Consider the following 24,645-nt stretch of genomic DNA (forward strand, 5'->3'; position numbering starts at 1 on the left):
TACCCGTCTAATCCGTTGGTCGGGTCGCGGGGGGGCTGGAGCCTATCCCAGCGGTCATTGGGCGAGAGGCGGGGTACACCCTGGACGGGTCACCAGTCCATCACAGGGCCACACAGAGACAAACGAGAGAAATGACCACATACACACTCACTCCGAGGGACAATTTAGAGACACCAATTAACCTAACATGCATGTTTTTGGACAGTGAGAGGAAGCCAGAGTACACACATACACAGGGAGAACATGCAAACTCCACACAGAAAGGCCCCAGCTGGGAGTTGAACATGGAACCCTGTCGCTGTGAGGCGACGGTGCTGACCACCACACCACCGTGCGCTTGGGTTAATATATTGTAATATATTGCGAAGCCTGCAGCTCTCCCGAGCTCTTGGAAAGCAAATTCATGAAAAGGGCGGCTGAAAAACAGGCTTTTCATTTGGGTAAAAGAAAAAAAAAAAAAAGAGGCGTTTTATTAAAAAACCCTGGAACTGCTTTTTACATGTCTACACTTAAAACGGAACTCTGCAAAAATGCTAGTATGGTTTCGTTCTACTTTTTGTGTTTGCAAATAGAAACCTGCTATAAAAATGAAAAAAAGAAACTCCCACCTTCATCTTTTTTTTCATCAATTTACAACTAGAATATCTCTCTTAATCACACACTGGGAAGCCCCACGTTTGTGCTTCTGGAGAGGAATGGCTTTGGAGGTAATTTCAGATGACATTTTATCTTACTGAAGGATACAAAGATGTGAATGAGATAAAAGAGGGAATTTGTTTAAAGAGGACAAAGCAAATCCAAACAGAGTCTTAACGGGCTCTGTTGACTATGGGGGAGAGTGCAAGAAGTGTCAAATCAGTGATGACTTATACAGAAAGTAACAAAGCCAGTTTCAAGACCCACTGGAACATTATTACAAACCTACAGGATTCCCAAGGTCAGCATGATTTGGTGCTGCAAACAACACTGCATGACAAAGTTATATACATATGCGAGTGTGTGAACTGCAAAAAGCAGCAGGAGAGGACCATCAGCTTGACTGGTCTCAAAGCCCACGGGTCATCAATAATACAGAGAGCGAGCCAAAGCGGACAAGAAACCCGCGTTAGACTAAGTGTGATTCTAACTGCACAGCTCTGTTTGGACATCCAGCAGTCTTCGCCTGATAGATGTGTCTCACAAGCTTCTCAAAAGAGATGAAGGCTAATTCTAAAAGATATGGCTGCAGTAACTTGCATCCGCCATCAGTGACGGACACAGCGACACATAGGGAAAGCTGCAGAATAGACATTCCTTTTATTTGTGTGGGAGTTGGTACAGAGATTAAAATGTGCGACAAGTCAGTTGATAATGAATACAATTTGTCTTCTTGAGATCAAATGAACCCCGCAGAAGTGGTGATGACAGGAAGCCTATTGCTCAGTTGAGGCCTTCTCACAGATAATGAAATGATTCTGCAACCTCGGCCTCATGGGGTGGAAAAACAACCTGTTATAGATTGAGAGGAAACAGTCCTTGGCTGTGCTGCGGCAGAATTTTCATTTTTGGACAAGGACGGAGTCAAGGACACTCTAGAAAATAAGGTAAAGTACTCTGTGTGTGTGTGTGTGTGTGTGTGTGTGTGTGTGTGTGTGTGTGTACTTTTCATTAGCCTGGAAAAGCAGGTAAATGCACCCCAGCTGTGATACGAAATGAAAATGTTCACAGAGCTTACAGGGAATAAAGATGGGGAAGACAGAACTGGAGACGGAGAGCCTGGAAGAGGGAGGAAATAGAGCATGAAAGCAGTGAGAGCGACAAGACAGGAGGAGTCCTCTATGACTAACGGAGGAGTGTAGCTTAAAACAGAAGGGGTGCATCATTTTTATTTCTCATGCCTTTCCAGCAATATCTTTGCACAGACGGAGAGTAACGAAGGAAGGGGCTGCGGGCAGGGACAGAGTCTTCTATCTGTCCACCTGGCCGTTGGCATGACTAAAAGCTGTATTGATCTCGGAGTGCTGCCTCTTATCATGTCAACTGACACATAGACGCGCATGTTTGGGTATTTACGTACACACTGAGGCGTGAGAGGAAAACAGACTTGGGGTGGGGCCGCTAGTCTGGACAGCGAGGGGGGGAAAAGAAGGAGATCAGTGCACTGGCATCAACTCTTTCCCCCTTTAGTGCATTCATGGTGGTTAGTTGTTGGACAAAAAGTGTTGGCAGGTGCTTGTGGGTGGTAGGAATACTGAATAGTGGTTTTTCCTTTAAAAAGAGGGTTTCTGGTGCAACAGAGGTGCTGAAAACTCTATTTCTTTTATAGAAATACAGTGACAGAGGTGGGGTGAGTTGATAAAATGATAGCACAACGTCACGCTCATCCTCTTCCCGCAATGCTTTGGTTTATCAATACCTCCACTCCATTTTCCTTGCCCTGCCAGGAAGGGCATCAATCACATGCAAGATATTCCAAGCAGCCACTAAATGACTCACAAGTGCACAAAAACACAGATGTATACAGACACGTACGCACATCCAAACGCCCTACTGATAATTCTCCGGTGGGATCTTTCTGGGTGCTTGGTCCCATTTCTGGTAAAAACTCAGCCGTCCCCTCCTGCAGCACTCATACTACATGTGTGGGTCATCAAAACTACAAACTCAAGGTCTCTGCAGGGAGGGGACGGCAGCCCCAACAGTCATTGTTTTTTTAATGTGTTGTTGCCACAGAGTTCTTTGAGGTGAGTGACCATCCTCCCTTCAGTGATAACAGAATAAAGAGCACAGTGTGTGTCTGAATGCACTATGCAACATTCACAGACACTCACTCAACGCTGAGCAAAGCAGTTACAGCTGCACGCAAACAGACCCATGGAAGATGTAAAAAGAAACATGGCACCCCGAAACAACACACAGTTACCAACTGCCACGTGAGACACTTGAGCACAACGCACATGCATTTGTCATATCATCTCATTAAAATGCATCACCACACCCTGAGCAAGTTTAGGCTGTGCAGACTGCACACATGGGCACTGTGTGACCTGTAGGTGCCTGCACACACACACACACACACACACACACACACACAAGAAATGCTCGTCCCAAGCTGGCAGCCGACAAGAGAGAAAAAGCAACAACAAGCGAGCCAGGAAAGACCCCAACAGCCACTCCTGTCCTGCAGCCAGCTGCTGTCACCATGTCTTTTTAAGAAACTGCACAACAACACCCCTAATCTGAACCAGAGCCTCTTTGCTGTAAGGACTCAGCCAGGTGTGTCGAGTCAGGCATCACACATTTGTCACTCACCACTCCATTTCCAGCGTATGCAATCTGGTCCAGGTCCAGAACAGCTGACATGTTTAACCCACACAGCGGAAGAGTGTGTTATGCTATGTGAAAGTGTGTGCTGGGCAGCTATGAAGATCTCCAAAAGGAGGAGGAGGAGGAGGAGGGAGGGAGCTTTGGTTGGAAGGGAGGGATGTAGGGTGAGGCAGCTAGAACAGCAGCAGCGACGAGGGAGGAAGAGAGCAGTGAGCGGAGAAAGACAGAGCAGAAGCAGTAAGGAGGAGATGGCTAAATAACTTGAATGAAAGCAGAAGGGGGGTGTGAAGGCGGGGATAAGATGCAGGAAGACCAAGAGAGAGACAGAGACAAGAGGTGGGAAAGAGAGCAGGAGCAAAAGACAGAGGAGGAGGAGAGTGAGACTGCAGTTAGTGCTTGGTAGTCACAGCGCGTCCATGCATTCAGCCACCGGTGCATCTAATTGGATTGCTGAGGGTCAGGTGGGTAGAAGGAGAGGGTGGGGCTTCCAAGAGAATGGAGAGAAGGAGGGGGTGGGTGTGAGAATCAGGGGTGATGGGGTGCAAAGGATGCAGAGGCAGTCCAGGAAAGTAGGCAGGCTGCTGACGTCACAGGCTGTTATTGATGAGGAGGAGAGGAGAGGCGAGGAGGCCGACTTTGACAGCTCACCCTGGGCTGTTTTCTGCATCAGCAAAATGGCCGCTCATCACCAAGATTTAACAAGTTCTGTCTGCACGTTCACCTTTCTGAAGGAGAGGAATGCGTATGACCTTAGCCTTCAAACTGAAAATAACAGCATGTCTGATGGGATGCAATCAGACTCACTGCGGCTCTGATACCAACCGGGACTAATGTGCAATGCAGCTTTGCTGCAAATGTTACCATTCTACAAACACTTCCATGTCCTGTAAACTAATGCAAAGTATTCATTTCACTACTGGCCTTTAACACAAGACCATTCTCATGTTATAAGCTATGTAAAAGAAGGAAGCACAACAAGCTACTTATCTTTTCCTCAACAACCATAAGCGTACATTATCCTGTACACTACATCCTCCAAACTTCCTGCTGAGTCATTTGATCCACATAGTTTATTGATCTCTCCTTTTCCACTCTTGTGCTCAGTTGCAAGCAGGGCAGGGTGTCACGAGTTTGTCTGAGACGGGCTGCTCTGTGCAGCCAATGGCACACCACAGAGTCGGTGGGATTACAACGACAAGGTGGGGGAGGGGGCTTTATTGGTCGGTCAATGCATCAGCATGTTTGGTTGCAAACCACCGTTTCTCCACATTTTTCTGGTCCTGACCCACAGAGGGTGCAAATGACGCACATGCAGAGGACAGAACACCTAATGGAGTAAACACTTCTCGTTCACATGACGCAAACATAGTAATACAGAAATTAGGATAAGCATTTTGTTTGATGCTGGGGTGTCATATTTAACTTATAAACGCAGAATCATCATTTTTGTCCTTTTCTGCAGCCATTCTTACCAGCTCGGTGAGAATGTGACAAACACTGTGACGTTCAATCATTTATGCAACATTATGCATATCAGGCAGCAATATCTTATGAGGGGATCAAAATATATACACCTTTTCTTTGACAGAACCAGCGTCTCTTTGTGCCACAGAGTGACTCATCAGGGTTTTGGCTCGCCTCTGCAGTGAGAGTAGGCATGCAATGATCTCTCGTCTGCACAGATCATAGACAGGGCTGGATTGCAAATGTTTTTGCATTTTGCACCGGATGCACTTTGTGCTAAAGTGTCCACCACTTGAGTTGGTTTTATCCTTTTTTAAAAAAAAAAAAGCTGTTTATGATGCCCAGCACCGCCTTAAGGACACTCGTGGCGAAAAGCTCCGCAGACCAAAGTCACAAGGCAAAAAGCAGAAGCGTGTGGCCACAAATTAAATATGGTGATGGCGCCCTCTGGTGATCTTACTGAGACAGTAAATCTAAAGAGACGAATTCACAGCCATCTGCACAACGATGCAATGACAAGGAATAAACATGGACACTTCATTCAAGGTCAAACCTAATAAGAGAAATATCAAAAGACAATAGGGAAAATACTGAAAGGACCCAAAAGAACAGGTGAGACAATGAAGACCCAGAGCAGAGACTTCAGGGAGACATCGCAAACCTATTTTCAAAGTGTGCAGCCAGCCATTTCAGCCATTTTCTTGTTTATTAAGCAACCCCCTGTTCTTAAGTTTGCACTTTCAAACCCAGCAGGTCCCCCAGACTCACACCCTCATCGCCTGTGTGTCTCAGATCATCACAGAGGGATGCAAAACTGCAGCAGGGTCTCTTTGAGGCGGCTCCACCTCATTCTCTCAATCATCGCAGCCCTGCTTGCAGGTGCACACAGCTTTGACTTAACTGCTGCAGTACCTGTGGGCTGCCAGTGGTGGGAACTTTATCAGCTGGTGTAGAGCTGCCGGACTGTCCTCCAGCTGCTGGAATGTCACAGCTCAGTGATGGTGCAGCAGTGAAGACCCCTCCCACACGGAATGTACGCATGAAAAGCCTGATTCTTTGTACAGCGCCGTGCGCCTTTTGTCCCTATTCAATTGCTGCGATGTGTGACGTGCACACGGAAATTACACACCTTCATTCTAACCACAGACTGGTCTCAAATGTTTACATGAAACAAAATCTGGAGGAGCAGTTTTCATATCTTTATGTTTTAAAAATCTTTAGCCAACTGAAGCCCGCTGCTAGTCCACATGAAGTTGCTGACTGTTTAAGCTGTAAGCCTGCTGATGCATGTGAACAGATGAATTCAGGGAGAAAACATATTTCTGTACATGTTCTAGTAATTATTCAAAAGGCTGCCAGCTCCTGAGTAATTGAAAATGTCATACTACAGTTCAAAGAATCATTAGCTTAAGGACTTATCTTAATTTCTTAAGACTTCTGAATGTGGCGGTCTGAAAATAAGGTCAAATACGCTTAAGTCTCCCTTAATACCGCTGAGACAAAGTCTGGTACAATTATTTCTGTAACTTACAGCTGCGTGACCCCAACTGAATCACAATTAGAGGAGAGAAAAGAAATACCACACTGAGTATACGGCCAGCTTCTGAATATGACTGTATTTATGATACAGCAGGCAGGAATGGATGTCGGGCCGCATGTATAGTAGCATCTGCTCCAGCTAACGTGCGTTCTCTGTTCTCTGCCTGCAGCAGCTATTTTTAGCTCTGGTAGGATGCTGGAAGAAGGTGTGGCTGCAGAATGCGAGAATGGGATGGTTTAACTCTTTGCAGTCATGACAGAGAGTTTTGCCTGTAGGATGCAGCATTTTGTGAGGAATCCAATTTAAGAATAAGAGGCACATAGCTAGCAAACTCCTTCTTTAACTCCATTAAAGAAATGCAAGGTTCTTTTTTTTTCTGAACCACAACTACTTTTAGATCATCAAATAAATCTTCTTATAATAATAAGTCGTCAACCAGGTCAATCTGGGTGTAAAAAAGAATACGTTGCCTTTCAATCCTTTACAAAATCTATAATTCTACAGTGTCAATATTCAAGATTAATTTTATGGCATTTTGCCTTTATTCAGCGATTTGACTGCAGATTGTAACTAGAGGATTGAGAGGGGCATGGGATCCAGTGGGGGTTTTATGACAGACTCATGTTTGAGGATTAGAAGATACGAGGCTTTACAAACAGCCTAGCTGCTGGTTAATCAGGGTGCCCAACCTCACAGAAATTTGATGAGATTTTATCTTTTTAAAGGGCATCCATTTGTTCCCCCACAATCTTTGGGTTTAGATATGAGAGCAAACAGGTTCCTTTAGTCCTCCTGGTGTAGAATTTGGTCTTTCTACTGCTTTCTGCCCATCAGCCAATGTGAATGTCATAAGATCACAAAGAGTCTGCGGTCCACAAACATGACAGTATATTCACACAGATTCAGCATGCATCCATTCTCATCTAAGTTTTACTATTTGCATTTCTCCAATTATCTTTCAACCACAGTCAACATAATCTTCTCTAGTCGTACTTTGTATACAGAATCCAATATGGTGCTTGTGCTTCCTCACTCACTGGATTAGGCCAAAACAGTATTCAAAATGTTGAAGTGACTTTTGCACTTCCCCCTCTTTAGAAGCACTGGTGCTCATAAGCGAAAGCAACACAAGGTTAAGCTGCAAAGAGCATATTTTGCTACTAAATAATTCCTTTGCTCCTCAGTTCACAGTCAGCATGAGCATGGACATCGTTGGATAACGATAAGCTGGGCAAAACAAACCTTGACCAGAACGATGAAAAATGTAAAAGAAAAAAAAGCCCTAACCTGGGTTTTTTTCTTGAATGTGGTGTCCTGTGAAAATGGGTGTTACCAGTGAGGCACAACGTTCAGATTTAGGGCGAGGAAACAGATTGCTTCAGCAGTGGGGGGCCTGAGAATTAGGCCCTGACCCCCTTCTACGAGCATAGCAGCAAAAAAAAAAAAAAAAAAGAGTAGAGAGCAACACTCACCTGGCAGTCGAAATCTTGAAAGTTGCGTGCATTCTGCAATCAAAGTAAAAGAGGAAAGTTAAAATGGACCATAGTCTAACAGTAACTCATATAGATGACAGTGCAGAGCAGGAGTTGGAATGTTTTGGATTTATTCTACATAAGTGATAGCTTAAGTATTACAGTAAATAAAAAAAGTTCTACTATTGCAACAGCGCCTCTTCTCACCTTCAGTCTGAGGAGGAAGTCTGAAGGTGACAAGAGGTGCCGAAAAGCTCAAATTTAGTTCCTCTTTCTTTAAGGCCCTCCACATGAAAAGCCCAGTCTGTTCTGATTGGTCAGCTGATAAGTCAATGTGGTGGCTCATACTTTAGCCCTTTTCACACAGCAATCGAGTGTTATTGACCAAAAAAGTAATGCTGTTCTTTTTTAAGTCGAACCAAAGAGAGGTTGCTCAGCGCCGTATCCACGTGTGCTTACAAATACCATACCACCATGATAGAATTAGCCAAGTGACAATGTCTTTGTAAGAGTGATATACTACACTCTGCCCCCTCCATCTCAACCAATGCATGCCAATTTGGCTCTGTGACTACCTCAAACTGGTGGCTCAGAGTCACATCATTTGACTCCCTATTCCACATCCATACCATACAAATAAGAGTGCAAAGCCGTTGCCTTTTGAATGTGATGTGTGAACACAGCTTTTAAGTAAGACATGCCAAACTACCCACTATGCAGATAGGGGAGGGAGGGAGATGCTGGCTAACTAACAAGTGATTTCAAGGGCAGCGTGTTCAGCTGGTGAGAACAAGTGCATTTAAAAAAAGCTTTTTAAGACAAAAAAAAGAAAAGGGCACAATATGTCTTCTCATACAGTATGAGGAAATAAATATTTTGCTGCGTACAACATAACTGATGGTGCAGCATTTTTCTGGTCTTTTGCTTTAGTTGGTATTTTGTTTCGACTGAGTTAGCAGGGAGCCATAGAGTAAATGGGCAGAGAAGTGAGAGTGGGTGGCAGATTATAGAGAAAATCTACACGGGGATTCAAGTGTAGGCGAGACCAGTAAGGTGCACGTGGGTTCAGACACAGATGGAGGGTAAAAAGCTGTCCTTTTCATCATCCAGGTTACAAAACTGCCATGAGCAAAAAAAAATAAATAAATAAAAAAAATCATTGAGAAATAATGTTGCTAGAAAAAGTTTACTCTTTGCCATGATTATTCAGATCCTGAAATGACTCTCAGGCTGATATAATGGGATGTGATGACGGTAAGAGGAAGGACGTTAGAGTGCTTGCTTTGGTTTTTAATGAAAAGTGAAATGCAACATCTTTAGAACAAAACTTAAGACGTTTAAAGTGTATTTACAATGTATCTCTATCCCGGGCGGCATGTCGAAGGAAATGAGGTCATCACAGATGTTGGCATGCACTCAAGAAAAAAAAAAGAAACTGAGGACTCTCATTCATCATTGTTATCATATCCTGATCTCCATCCCCAGGACTTCTTAATGAGCTGGCCACTAGGTGGAGTGAGAGGTCAGTGCCAGTCTTCCACATTAAGAGGATTTTTCTGACACTCTCTCCTGTCAGGAAGACTGACGAGGAGAAACCTTCTCCTGCTCATTGGTCAGACCCCCCACTGAGGAGACGCGACGCCCTCAGACCAGATGCACCGCCGCTCACTCCTCCTCTGAAGTATCACAGCCTCCTGTGTGCTTGTGAAGTCTGCAGAGAGAACAAAACTTTCCAGTGTATCTCCAGATGCATATCCTTTCTAATCAGTTAATCAGGGCTATGAAGGCTGGAAGCAGAGGAGGACAGGAAGAGCTTTGATCTGCCATTTGAGTGTTTTTTTTTTCACCTCCACGTTTTTCCTCTGCTTTTGCCTCCACTCTCTTGCTGGAATCTTTCGAGCTACAGAATGAGAAATTGAAAAAGACGACTTTCCTCCAGCTTCTCCTTTGATCTTGCTTTGTTCATGGTGGACTGCTTCCTCGAACTCTATATGAATCACTTCATTTAAAGCCCTTTTTCTATCGACCAGCTCCATCGTTCCCCCCCTCCGGTTTCTTTTTCCTCTCGATAGTTGAGCGTATATGAATAATTCACTTTGATGAACGGGACTGCAGAGTGTGCATTCCGGGTGTATTCGCGTATATATATTTGCCTGGGAGCAGCACAGTGGGTCCTCATTCACATAGAGAGCACACAACACATCTGGTCAGTTTGTGTCCGTGTGATTATACAGAAATGCTCTCAGTGCACAGATGTGTGGCCTGTGGCCCTAGCGGCTTAAAACGGTCATGCCCTCACCACAACTCACCTTATTGGTCAGCAGCGGCTTGATCTCAGTCAGCTGTACATCCTGCAGCTCATCCATCTTCCTGTCTGGTCACTACAAACCTATGTTCTGTAACAAAAAGGAAAACATTGAACTGTCCAGTAATAGTGCTGCATCCTCCAACAGCACTGTTTAGACCTAGTCAGCTCAAATTATCACCCGATTGCAATTATTTGATGTAAAACTTTGCTCAAGTCTCAGTGTTCAATGCAAATCAAAGACCCTTTTTCTTGATCTTAAGGCATACTTGTGTTACTAAACTTATGACTCATCATCTTTTGGGCTTTTATTATTTAAATGGCATAAAATGAACAACAAAAAAAAAAAACATTCCCATCATAAGGTGAATTGTAGATGCCATGACAGTAAAAATCAAGCAATTTTCTAATGTTCTTTTCAAAATGATTGAGAGAAATCATTAGAACTAATGGGGATTAATACATTTAAAAGGGTTTCTTTGCAGACATTTGCAGGGACTTAACATTGTTTTCATTATTGATTTTTATGTTTATCTATAACTGGATTGTTTGTCTTGGCACAGCTGTGATGCCTCTGCAGGGTTATGTGCCAAGGATCAGGGATGCTAACAGAGTCCTTTCAGTTTTTTGAGAAAATGGCGAGCTTTCAAGTCCACACAGGTACACATACGCACACACAAAGGTAGATCAGCACAGATTTGACAACAAGCTCCAAAGCCCACCTCATTTGTTTTCCCCTTGAAGCCTGCCGTTTGTCCCTGCACATCACTACTGAACAGGAACAGAAACACAAAAATGTCCCCCTCCCCCATGTTGCCTGAATGATACCTCTTCTGCTTGGCCTGTTTGTACAAGGTGAGAACAGGAAGCAGTGTTGTATTACCTGGCTGTGCTAAAGAGTGTGGCTTATGTTGCAAATAAAAGCAGATGGAGCCTTTGTCTCTTCTAGAGCGATAGTTAAAACTGGAAGACAAAGACAAATCAGCCTGAGCTGCTCGGCAAACAGGCTTGGCGTAGGAGGATGGCCGTTCTAACAGAAACAATAAAGAAATATGGGCAAAACTAATCAACTGTAGGAATGCAGACAATCACTTCCTGAGTTAGAGCCAACCCCCCGGAAAGACCTTGAGCTGCTGATATCAGATAACCTTCAAGGTTGGCTAGTGATGAGCCAACTTCCAGCGGGGGACACCAGAGATGATGACGTCACGCCACCGTTACCAGAAGTTTTATCCTAATATTGAATGACAAGGTTCTGAAAAGACATCTGCCCGTTGACGCATGAATCGGGTCAGGGGTCATCATGCTCTGGCAGCAGATTGCTCCTTGATGGAAAACAACCAGGGAAGAGGATGGAAAAAAAAAAAAAGAAAAACTGAGCACAGACCTCAAATTACATAAAACCAAGAAAAAAAAAAGGGGGGGGGGGGGGGGAACGATCCAGTGTAGTATGCAGTCAGCAAAAACATGACCCGTAAAATCCCTGCTGACAAATCCGGCTCAAGGGTGGAACTGAACAATATTTAGACAACTGAAGGCGGAAAAAAAGAAAAACAAACACTCTACATGCTTGAGCAGATTGAGCATATTGGATGGATCAATGCATCACTTCCTCAGGTTGCCACAGAAATTTGGATAGAGGCAAAGACCCCTCTAATCGTTGCTGGCCAGCGGGGGTTAATGGTAAATGGTAATTGAGGGGTTAATGGAAGATAGATGTCAGGGTGAGCTTAAACCGATAGAGGGACAGAGTGCACCCGCCATCCCCAACCCACTTCTCACCTCATCCTTAGGTGAGAAGGAAACCTGAAATATCAACATTTTCCCTTCAGCTAATCCCACAGCGTCAAATGACCAGATCATATTTAAAAAAACATCTAAAACACCGCCATAGACACCATCTTCTACTCACCACATGTGTGTTTTTCTGGTCAGCATGCACAGCTGTTGCCATAGAGACAAAACTGGTTGCTGGTGTTTATTCTAAGCTGGGATAGACCCACGGGACAGATGTGAAGCAAGAAAACGAGCGGAATAGGTCATCTGCTGCTGCGGAGGCGCGTTTTCAGCTCGACTTTATCAATTCCATTCGTCTCAGGCAATTGGTGTGACACACCTTGAGGCTTGATATGACAAGCAAAGCTTTGTGTAACTGTATCGGAAAAAATGCAGCAAGTATAGTCCCCAATGAGGGCTGAGAAATTCAATCTCCAAGCTGAGCAGCTTGTAGGGTTTGTCCCACATTCACATCATGCCATCAGTGTAGAACAGGATGGGGAAAGGATTGCAAGAGAGAATGAAATACAAGAAGATCCTGTAACCTCAAAGGTGGGAGCGTCTCCCTACAGCAGACTCAATGTTACTCAGCTCTTGCACTATTAAGGTGCGTGAGAAGGGTTTACCACACAGCTTTCCTCCATCTGCTCCTCCAAGTCCATCTCCCTGCAGGATGTGTTGCTGTAAGGGGAACCTCATCTCAGCTGTAAATATAATGGCACGCAGCGAGGGACAAGGGGGCTGCTGTGTATGGAAAACTGTGTCAAGAGGAAAAACCTTGTGGGGCTCTTTCAGCGCCGTAAAGGTCAGTTTTCATTACTGCCAATGTCAGCGATGCCTCTGAGACGCTGGGCAGTTTTTAACTCAGTGACATTCACAGGGAAAACTGCAAAGACATGCTGAAATCTGTCAGTTCAATACATGGATAACTTATTCAGAATCCCTCTCTATCTCCCCTGAGAGCAAGCCCTCAAGTGTACAAATTACATCTGTAGATGTTAGCAGAGCAGGGATGATTCTTTTCCTAACAGTCGAGACACAGGTGTCCGAAAACGTTCACATTTAGACGATGGGCGAGGAGGCATGTGCCAAAACACCTTAAGATCTATCCATCCTCTGCCAACAAAAAGGCAGTCGTGTATCTGCCATGTCAGCAGATGGCCCTGAGTGACTGATGAGCACATCTTTTCCTCCTTCCTTTCCTCGTCTTCATGCTCCTCTTTGTGTATTCATCCTTCCACCTCACCTTGGGCCGTCAGGAGGCCTAAGTGGGCTGCATGATGAACGAGTCAGAGCCAAGATGTGAGGCTGACCCCACCCATTTCCTTCAATTAGTCTCGTCTTTTCTGTTTGTCACCATGGCAACCACGACTTCAAATCTGCCAGATGTCTTCGTCACCGCCATCATGATCGCACTTTGACTCTCACCTAGATGATCACATCTTACGGTTTAGTTTTCATTTATCCACTTTATGGAACACTTTAACTCCCCTTAAGTATGTTTTTTTTTGTGGGGGGGGGGTTCTTGCTCTAAAGCAGTCGAAAATAAAACAAACTGCGTAATTTACATACATATTTAGTCTCTTTTGAAGTTTATGCGGCAAACTTTTTCAACCTGCAAAAACAAATTATTGGATATTCATGGTGCAAAACGCACTAAACGTGTTTTTCCGAGTGACGACTTGGCACTTTACCGGCTCTGAGACCAAAGAAACTTAACTGCGCTGATCAGTGTCTGCATGGGGTACTGATGGCTCCTCCTCTTCCTGAGCTTCCACCATAATGACCAAAGATTAACTATCAAACCACGTTGAAAAGTAAAAACACCCAGAATTGATCAAAGCCCTGTATTTAATGTCAAAGTGACTCGTTTTGCCTTATTAGACGTTTGGATGACACTTTAAAGGTGGGGTCTGTGATGTTTTCTGGAACATTTTTTATCATATTGTCTGAAAACCTCCTCACGACCCCATTGCACCCACTAAAATAGAATGTTTGGAAAAAAAAACGAAATCTTTTAGTCCATTGTAGAGGGTGTAGCAAGAGGAAATGTCTGACCAATAGAAGTAATGATGAGAGTTACTTCTATTGGATCTATTGGATCGCACCCACCTCTCAGGTTTTACAGCTCAGGACGTAATAAAGAAGTCAACTGGTCCTTACCAGATCTTAAAATGAGGCAAATACAACCTCAGATGAAGAATAACACGGGGCATATCACACCGTGTCAATTATTTCTTCCTGAAAACTAAATTCAGAAACCGTGTTTGAAAAATATCCCACGACTCAGTAGCTTGTACAACCACGTTTAGCAGCAATAACTTTAACTCATAATTCTTTGTAGGATGTTATCAGTCTCTTGCATTGTGGTGAAATCCTGACTGTCTCTTACAGGTTCCCTCAGTTCATTGAAATTTACAGGGATTTGTTTATGCACAGCTCTCTCATAGTCTCGCCACAGCATTTCAATCAGGTTGAGGCCTGGACTTTTAACTGGGCCATTGCAGCACTTTGATTCCTTTTTTTTTTCTCCAGCCATTTTGCTGTAGATTTGCTGCCATGCTTGAGATCATTGTCCTTTTGATGAGATGAGATGAGATTCAACTTTATTGTCATTACACATATACAAGTATAGCATAACAAAAAGTAGTTTTTGGCATCTCACCAGAAGTGCAAATAGCAGCAATAAATAAATTAAGTGATGTGCAAGTGAAGGCAATAATATAGTGCATTTTTACAGATTAGTAATTACAGATGCAATGAAATACAAATAAATATACAGATTAAAGTGCAGTGGTAATATATACATCTATATTGAGAAATTTGGGAGCAGAGATTGGGGAGCAGAGTTCAAAAGGCAGACAGCTCTGGGGAAGAAGCTGTTCTTCATTCTGCTGGTTCTGCTCCGGAGGCTTCGAAGGCGCCTACCGGAGGGCAGGGGGACAAACAGTCTTTTACATGACCTAATCACAGCCGAGTCAGACAGATGGCGTCACATTTGACACTAGAGTACTTTGGTATACAGTTCATGGTCGACTCAGTGATCCTCGGTGGTCCCGTGGCTGCAAAACAAGCCCGAATCACCAGTGCTCCACCACTGTGCTTGACAGTGAGAGGTTTGTGCTGACATGCTTTGTCGTGTTGTGGTTCATCTTTTTATGTTCCAATACGTCAAATCTGAAAATAGGGCTGAAATAGGGCACGCTCTCTTTTTCACATGACTGCATGCCTATCCTCAACTGGAAACTTGGTCCTCGGTCAGCATCTAACAAAGCGTCTCATCACAATAGAAATCAGGACAGCATAAATTCCAGAGATGCTGGCCTGCCAGCCTTTCAGACAGCCTGCTCCTCTTTATGTGCAGGAGAGCTTTGCTGCCAGAGCTAAAAACAGGAGCAAAAAAATAATGGTTTCTATATGGTCACGGCAGCCTTTGACTGGGAGACTTTTCCAGGATCATGTTCCTAGAAATTTCTTTATCCTCCAACTTTTCGTAACCAGGCCAGTGTAGTGTTTACAGTTCTCAGTCTGCAAAGGTGGCAAAATGCACCGGAGTCAAACTAATGGACTGTGACAAGGCTCAGTTCAAGATTATTGCTCCAACCTGGGTCATTTGGTAGGAGAATTAGAAAAAGGAAAAATCCATTTGTGTGGGGACTTCAGCCCCCACCTCCTCCACTTGTCAGGTCAGTAACGGTCATAGCTGAATTTCATTCTGTTCAACTAAAAATCAAGAGGGAGGGAAGAGATAAGCCCGGGGAGCAAATCTGATCCACAATGTGCTCTTTCGTTTTCATCACGGAAAAGTTAACCACCGAGCATCCCAGCATGATACTGTCAGCAGATACGCACAGATGAATGAGCATGGTAACTGCCACGCACACACAGTTCCTCATGCTACATGTCTGCTGAATAAAACGACAGCTTGCTCTCTCCTCATCATCATCCTCCTCACAGCTTATAAGATTCTCCTGATACATTCCGACAGAATGTTTCTTTTTCTTCTTTTGGGACTACAACAAGGATGATGAGACGTCTCTCTCTTACGTCTTCCTAGGAAGGCATACAGAATTATTTCTGTCGAGCATCCCAAAATCTAAATGTAGAACAACACCCAGCTCTGGTTTCGAAACATAGAACTCCGAACAAAGGATAGGAACAGCGGCATCAGAGGATGTAAACAGACTGATACGACATGTGATCATCTCTGTGTACCCAAGAGGACAAATTTACCACCTCAAACACAAACCTCCATGACTGATCCTTTCAGCATTAAAATGATCTAATAAATGCTAAACACTGCATTACTATAATTGGCTCGCTCCTCGTTATAAAACTGAATTTGAAGGCAGTCTGATGCAGTCTTTGCAACATTTAATATCCTGAGCCTCTGGGCAGCCGTAACTCAATGTGCAAGTGATAAAAATGTTGCAGAGGTTGTACTTGGACAGAACATGGGACAGTACACACACGGGATCGATGCTGCAGGAGCTTCTGTGCAGGTTTAGGACCCACACACCAAGCTGAATTTGGGCACAGGAGTATTTGAAAACAGTTCATCTGACCCAACGTCAAACTTGTTGAGTGTATTGTTCCCGACATGCTACATCGCATGAACTGCATTCAAGGTATTTAGATCAGAATACTTTTTCAGCCTCTGCTTATTTCTGCTAATGAGCCATTTAGAGGGCATCTACAGGAAATAATCCACTTCACACCCTTCCCAGTCAGGCACTGCACAAGCCCGTTTAATGAACCGTACACATGCCTCTTAAGAGAGAGGAAATTCCACAATGGTCATCCCTCAATTGGAGGTTTCTGTGTGTTTCTGTGTGTGTGTGTGTGTGTGTGAGAGAGGAAAAGCTTGGTCATCAGCAAATGACAGTAACTAGGACATAGCAGCCATTGCACTGATCTGCCTGCCAAAAAGGAGGCCGTGCTCTAACTCACTCAAAACATGACCTCTATTTGGGGGACAACCTCTGATAGACATCCATGTAAACAGGCCCCTAGACAATTGAAAAAAACACATGTATACGCATGCAGAAACTTATTCAAACATACTTCTTGTCCTCTAGAACCACTAAGTACAAGATCCCTCTCATTACTCTGAGAGCTTTTAAAGAATTGCATTATTCCCAGAGGGGCCATTTTACCTGCTCATGGTCTTATGAGATTGAACAGCAGCATCTGGCTGTAGTCATTTATAACTGTACATCTGCTGGCATCCTCAGCATGTTTTACCTCTTACCAGAAGACGCGCACAGGCAGATAAAAGTCCTGGGTCAGCCGTGAGGCTCCTCAATTAGAGAGCTACAGTTTGTAAAATGATTTGCCACAATTTCCAATGGCATCTTTTTTTCTTCCCCCCACTGGTGGAGGGATGTTTAAGATTACCAAACTGGGAACTCGATTTATCCATCGCTCCTGTAACAGGGAGGGAAGTGATTTGATGACAGGAAGCTGGGATGTGAGTCAGCCCTCCCCTGACCCTCCCTCCTCAGTGGATTCAGCCATACAGCCTAAAAAAAACGTTACCAAGGAATCTATTTTGGTAATCTTCATGCATTAATAAAGAAGAAATCCCTGCACTGAACCGCATATCAATTTTATGTGAGTCTTACTGGTCGGTATATTTTCACAAGAGCTTCCACAGCGGTAACCAAAGGCTGCAAATGAAAACTCAAATGAAGATCAAAAAAACATCTGCAAGTTGTGACTGATTTGGTCTGAATAAAAGAGACTGTTAATATGATGACACATCGCCACACCCAAAGTGATCTTGAGTTTAATCATACACAGTCATTTGAAAAGCAAAGTACACTCTCTTCTCAGGTTCCACACGAGGATATCCAAAAAAAAATAAAAAATGAGGCAAATGCAACCCCAACAACACACTACATACTATAACATTATCGATTTACCAAAAAACTAAGCCAAAATGCAGGAGAGGGTCAGTAGAAGCCAGCTGCTGCTAATCCCATAGACTTCTTAAGTGATCATTAGCAAGTGTGAGCAACCTATCAAAGCAGAGCTTTTGGCATTTTGCTGGTCTGGAGCATTCTGGTGTGTGTGCTAGCACAACGCCAAGGAGGAAAGACCTCAGCACTGATCTTAGAAGAGCAATTGTTGCTTCCCATCAACCTGGGAAGTTTTCAATCTTCTGAGAAGTGGACATCCCAGTACGTTCACACCAAGGTCAGACTGCGATGCTCAGAAAAAGTGTAAAAATAAACCCCCAAGCGCTACAACTCAGGCTCCGCAGGCCTCAATCTGCACAATAAATGTTAATGGTCATAGAAACACACTGAACTAATATGACTTCTTGGAAGTACTTTCAAGAGAAAGACTGTTCTCTCTAAAGAGAACATGGCACGGCAGGTGAGGTTTGCAGAGTGGCGTTTGAACAAACTAAAATACCTCTGGAAAATTTTGCCAATTATCTGATCCTTTCAGTGCCATGTAACCCCACTGACTGAAAGGATCGGGTAATTGGCTAAATTACAATAAGAATGAGTTGAGCAAGGGTAATTATCCTTGGATATATGGCGCTGAATGAATTGAATCAGAGGCACAAAGCATGTCATGAAGAGCAAGATGAAGCTACGTCCCTCTACATTTCGTTTGTGATGAACTGCTTATTACACAAACGCCATGCACAACGGTGCATTGTTTGTTTCTTTCCAACTGTGACTACAACAGTAATATCGCAGGAAGAAAATCTCGAGCATGCGCAGAACGCAAAGTCTAACTCACCACGTGCTTCACCCGTCTGCAAACACGTTTAATTTGACTTTCAACTGAGTTATCTCGGGGTCTTAATCCGATCGTGAATAATCCGATCCTATTTCTTGTCAGATTTAGGTGTCTACATGCACTTAATAACTCAATCTTATTGTAATTTAGCCAATAATCTGATCCTTTCACTCAGCGCGGTTACATGCCAGTGAAAGGATCAGATAATTGGCTAAATTACAATAAGAATGAGTTGAGCAAGGCTAATTATCGTTGGATATATGGCGGTGAATGAATCGGATCAGAGGCACAAAGCATGTCATACTCCGATACGATAGGTGGCGCTGTACCCATTTCAACTATCGCTAATAGAGCCACTTCCGGTTAACCCCTTCAACAACAAACTCAGGTATTCGAGAAAATGGCGAATGAAGAGCAAGATGAAGGTACGTCCCTCTACATTTTGTTTGTGATGAGCTGTTTATTGCACAAACGCCATGCACAACGGCGCATTCTCCATCGCGTTGTTTGTTTCTTTCTGACGGCGACTACAACAGTAATATCGTCTCTCCCGTCTTCCGGTTCCCGACCCCGGGAAAAAATCTCGATCCACGTGCTTCATCGTCTACAAGCAGGTTTAATTTGACATTCAACCGAGTTATCTGGGGGTCTTAATCGGATCGTGAGTAACTTGATTCGATTCAATTTCTTGTCGGATTAAGGTGTCTACATGCACTTAATAACTCAATCTTATTGTAAATTAGCCAATTATCTGATCCTTTCAGTGCCATGTAACCCCACTGACTACTGTCAAGCACAGTGGTGGAGGGGTGATGATTCGGGCTTGTTTTGCAGCCACAGGACTGGAGCACTTTGCTGAAAGAGGGGGCGTTTTCTTCTTCACATCACTATAGCTGATCTGTGCAGAGGCTCAGCAGTCCTAACTATTCTTTTGTGATAACAAACATCATTATCATAATTTAGGTCACACCACCTTCCCTACAAATGTAACTACTGGCTCTGTGTTACAGTTTAATTTGCTTCTTTTCTTTTTTTTTTTTTTTTTACAGTGCTCGTCTCGATCACACACATCAGCAGTGTTATTTTTCCTTTGACTGCACAAGCCTCTGCAACGTACTGACCCCGCCGATGCCCGATAAAGAAAATGATGCAATGATGATGAGATTTAATGGGGAAAATGGCATTACAGATAGCACTTCAGATAGCTTTGTCATACACGTCGTCAATAAATAAATAAATACACGTTGGAATGCGGGAGGTCTCACAGAGAAGAGGGCGTTCCACAATGATGTTTTAAACACCATCACTACTCAGAAGGTGCTCAAATATACAAGTCTTGATAAAGCTGCTGTGATAGGTCAGAACATGGTTAGATTCCAACTGAACGTGCATCTCCTGGCTGAGCTCCTCCTCCCCCCTGGCCATAAATCAGACTGAATGGCCGCTCCTGCCAGCCCTGCTAACAGAGTACCTGTCCCTCCTCTGCTACGCTAAGCTAGCTGTGGGTCTGTCGGGATTCCCTCTGTCATGCTCAGTTGTGCAGAGAGAATGGTAGAAGACAAAGTGTCTGAGTGATTGTGTGTATGTGTGTGTGTGTTTGTCCTGGGTCTCAGGTGGTGGATGTGAAAAGGCAGAGTCAGAGCAGCGGTGTTCTGCTGGAGGCACAGCAGGATCCGCAGACCGCGGTCAGGCAAGGGCAGCTGTGGCGGCAGCAGCGGGGCCATCTGTGTAGCACGCTCACAGACATAGAATCAGTTCAACAAGCTGGGTGGAAAGATGATATACTGCTTTAATAAAACATCACCAGAGCACAGGCGTATACGAGCCCCTTGTACACAGGGACAGTAAAAGACGTCTGTCTGTAAAAACGTGGAGGGCTTCGAATCAGAACATGTCTCAGCACGTTTCAGCGTATGAATCTGTGCTAAGAGGACTGTTGCCTCACAGGAACACAGACTCCGCTAATACAGTTATCCATGTGGCCAGTTCAGCTGTCACAATGACTGATTACTGATCTCCCAGAGAAACACAGAAGTGGCTCCTCCCGGCACCTTCGCCGTGGAGGTCGGCGGTGTCCTTGGCAACCACTCGGGGGGAGCCCCTCCCTCGTAACCATGCGCAGCTCAGCTGGTGGTGCCTCGAACGACCTTTTTGATATAATTTACATAAAGTCACTCTTTGCTCCTCACCAACAACTGTAGCTTTCAACTTTTAGTGCAGCAAAAAGACGAGAACACAGGTGAAGAAAATCTTTCACTTGTCGATACGCATCAGCTGTGCTCACACACGTGTAAAAATCCCGACTCTGATACTGAAATACACCTTTAGGAAACGGGCCAATAACAACCACTGAAGCGTTTAACGGTCTTGGGTTTAGCCGAGACCATAAAGTTGAAGATGAGGTCACACATGCGGAACGAAGCCTAATGTCACAGTGACACAGTGTAACTGCGACTGAAGCTGCTGACTTTATAAAGTCAGACTGTTCAGAGTGGGCCAGCCTGTTTGGAGCAATGACAAAGAGGGATTTGGCATATCTTCCTCTTTTCTTTCATTCCTCTCATCTCTCTTTTTTACACAGACGCACACTTTCAGAAAAACTGAATGCAAATTGAAAATAGCTGACGTGATGGAATTTGTGGGGAAAATGTAGGCGCAGGCGTGTGAAATATGCGATCGTAAAAAGAACGACAGACTTATTAGAGGATGCGGAGGTCCGGCTTGGCTTGCATCCAAAATTTTGGCTCAACAAGCTTAGCACCTGTGCGCCTCCTCTCCTCATCCCCACCTGCAGCTGTTACTGATGATGCTGATAGAGGACATGGAGACAGAGAGACCCCCATCCGCCAGCAGGAGTGCGAGACGCAGCAGCTAAAGAACGCTTGAAACGGTGTGGACACCCTTGCTGCCTCTGGGAGGAAAGCCTGAGCAAGAAATGATTCTTTCCTTTGTCATGGGGAAACTTATCATCCATTACATCACTACAAAAACACAGAGAAATTTGGGTCCGTCTGAAATGATTGTTCAGCTTTGGTCAACAGATATTCTAGAAGTTCTCCTGGAACACATCTAGATCAGATGTATCAGCTCTTTTGTGCTGTAACTCCCAGTTTGGTGAAGCTTAAATTACAGATGCTGTCTGGTTACAAAGAAAAGCAGCAGCGCAGAGCAACAGATAGAAAGAAAAAGGGGTCAGGCGGACATAAAGGCACACAATACAATGTTTACATTATGCTCATGGCTATGAACTGTGGTTATGATTGTATAGCACTGGCTAAGTTGGACTAATATCAGAGTTTAAATGACAGCTAACTGCCAATGCTAATGTTAGCAGCTTATCCTAAATGGGAATATGAATTCATGCAGTACGATAATTGATTAGGAAAAGAATAGATGATTAACAAATAAATAAATAAAGGGTCTGTAAGGTGGTGTGGCGGTTAGCACCGTCGCCTCACAGCCTGGTCCCGATCCCGGCCGGGGCCTTTCTGTGTGGAGTTTGCAAGTTCTCCCCGTGTAAGCGTGGATACTTCAGCTTCCTCCTACCGTCCAAAAACATGCATGTCAGGTTAAATGGTCATTCTAAATTTACCATATAAATGAGAGTGACTTTGCATGGTTGTTTGTGTCTGTGTGGCTCTGTAATGCACTGGCAACCTGTCCAGGGTGTGTACCACCACCCCCCCCGCCCCCCCCTCTCGCCCAATGGCATCTGGGATATTTTCCCAATACAAGTATGAATAGTTGAGAAATTTGATACATGACCTCAGTGCATGTACAAAATACTGGATAGTGTAGTGGTAAGATTGCCACCTTTCATGTAGGTGACCTGGGTTCAAATCCCCTGCATGAAAGGTACAACCTCCAGTAGGGGTCCTTAGGAAAGACCCCCTTACCCTACCTGCCCACCTGTAAGTCGCTTTGGATAAAAGCATCTGCCAAATGCATAAACATAAATACTGAACATGGGGATACTTTCTGGATGGTGTGAAACAATCATTTTAAAATCTCTTTTCTGTCACCTTACAACGTGCTGAAAGCTTGTTCCACAGCAGCCGTCAGGTTTACAACACACGTTCAGGGGACATGTTGGAATTCTTTTTCAGATGGAATTTGGGATTTTTAGTTCCTAAAAGAGAAAACTGAAATTGGGAAGTCAGACCTTTAAACAAAACAAAAAAACAATTGGAATTCCCAACAACAACATCTCTGAAAATCAATGTTTTTCAGCAGCAATACGCTGTGAAAGTGGCGCCACTCAGGCTTCTCCTTGGGGGGGTTTCAGACTGGCCCAGGGTATGTCTTATGGGTGTTTTCGGGTTATATTCTGTGAGGGGGGGTTGTGGTGAACATCCATGTCTGGCACCGGTTATTTTCTGCCCTGTTGAGCTGACTCACCAATGGACAGTAATGCTGAGGTGCACGTGAAAACGAGGGAGACTGACTGTCAGCACAGTGGCTTAATTACTGTCTCCATCCCTCCAGTGATCGTTAGTCCCTGACATTCATCCCCACCGCTGCTGCAAGAAATCCTCTTCTGCACGAGAGCGTCTCTCACTTTGTATTTGCTCTGTAATCCCTGTAACTCAATGCGTGCGCATTGTAATCCAAGATGAAAAGCACCCTAATAGTGTCACTGCTTAATGCAGACAAACTGAAATTATTTCACATCATTCACTTACAGCCTTAATGCAGAGTGAAGTGGAGAACTGTTGCATTCTGCTGCTTTGAGAGTTTGTTTTACTCATGTTGTGTATTCATTGTGGACGTTGTCCATAAGGAGCACAAACCCATTGCAAATCAGCGACATTTCAGTGGGTTTAGTTCTCAACAGACCAGCTGGAAACATGTTGCATATATTCCCATCACCTTAAGGACAAAGCCTGGCTTAATAAATAACCTTTGACACTCCCATTGGTAAAGCAGTAGGTTTTCACTGTAATAATCAACCAGCAGCCTTCTACGACATAGCAGCAAACCCTCTGCCATTTCTCCCGAAAGCCTCATTCGCAGATCAGCTTATAGAAAGCATCTTTCGCTCTTATCTTATCTACTGGCCTTTCAAGTTGGAGCAACGGTCTTCAGCAGCTTTGTTGTCAGTGACAACAAAATTCTGGGGGCTGCTTGTTGTGTAAACTCCATTCAAGCCTTGCTGACCACGTGGCGCCGCTGAAGGCATTGTGGGAGATAGAGCACCGGAATCAAGGGGCACCAACGGGAAATTCCAACTGACATTTAAATTTTGATACCAGGTTAAATTTGATACCTGAATCAAACACGTGTTTCAAATATGAAGAACTCCACACAGAGGTCACAACGACCTTCTAGTACTGAAGTCTTATCTAATCCCTGTGATATTATGAGATAAAATGATATTAATTCCCTCATTGCTTCTGATTGTTTTACCGCGAAAGCGCACCGACACAGCGTGGTTTGAAACAAGCTTAAAGGTGGAAGTGGTAGTTTTTTTAAACCAGACTCTCTCCGTCTCTCAAAGTGAGCACCTGTGTGACCTTCGCATGCTCCCTGCTGACATTGTCGTCCACCATGTGCAAGGTGTGGCACACCTACAAGTGTCACTGATCTGCTCTATACCGATGAATATCCCAAGCAGAAATCCAAACAGGACAGGAAACCAGGCTTAGGAAACTGGGAAATATGAACACAAGGAGAGATTAACTGCCCTACAATCAACTCACAGCTTTGACTTTTTTTTTTTTTTTTTAATTTTTAATCCCGTCCCAATCAAAACTAAATGAAAGACTTCCAGAATAGCATACTATAGTCCAATGATATGTAAATAACAAGTACAAATAGCATTACTGTAGCCCATACAACAAGTTTGTCGATCTGAACACTTGTTTTTCGGAGGGAGAGAAGAAAGAGAAGAAGAGACGCTTTCCCTCCCCCTAAAGTGATAGCATGTATGTTTTTAACAGGGCATGAAACGTGACAAGTTGTTAGCTACTCTTATAAGAGTTGTTTGACGTCGGTTACCTACTATGTAACGCATCGTGACAGGCCTC

At 44.1% G+C, this 24,645-nt stretch overlaps 1 protein-coding gene across 3 annotated transcripts in view; it reads right to left on the reverse strand.

Moving 5' to 3' along the window:
• Positions 1-24,645, reverse strand: part of ndrg3a (ndrg family member 3a) — a 34,168-nt gene that overhangs the window by 8,896 nt on the left and 627 nt on the right. For 2 of the 3 annotated variants that reach the window (XM_075460338.1, XM_075460337.1), the window contains exons 2-3: positions 10,092-10,178; positions 7,783-7,815 (exon numbers count right to left, since the gene is read on the reverse strand). In XM_075460338.1, the coding sequence (XP_075316453.1) occupies positions 7,783-7,815; positions 10,092-10,148 (90 nt within the window). In that variant the 5' untranslated portion in view covers positions 10,149-10,178. Of the gene's footprint in view, positions 1-3,291; positions 3,678-7,782; positions 7,816-10,091; positions 10,179-24,645 lie in introns of those variants that run through there. The other variant, XM_075460339.1, reaches the window with a different exon arrangement.

Source organism: Odontesthes bonariensis, chromosome 3 (genome assembly GCF_027942865.1).
Source record: "Odontesthes bonariensis isolate fOdoBon6 chromosome 3, fOdoBon6.hap1, whole genome shotgun sequence".
Classification (NCBI taxonomy): domain Eukaryota; kingdom Metazoa; phylum Chordata; class Actinopteri; order Atheriniformes; family Atherinopsidae; genus Odontesthes; species Odontesthes bonariensis.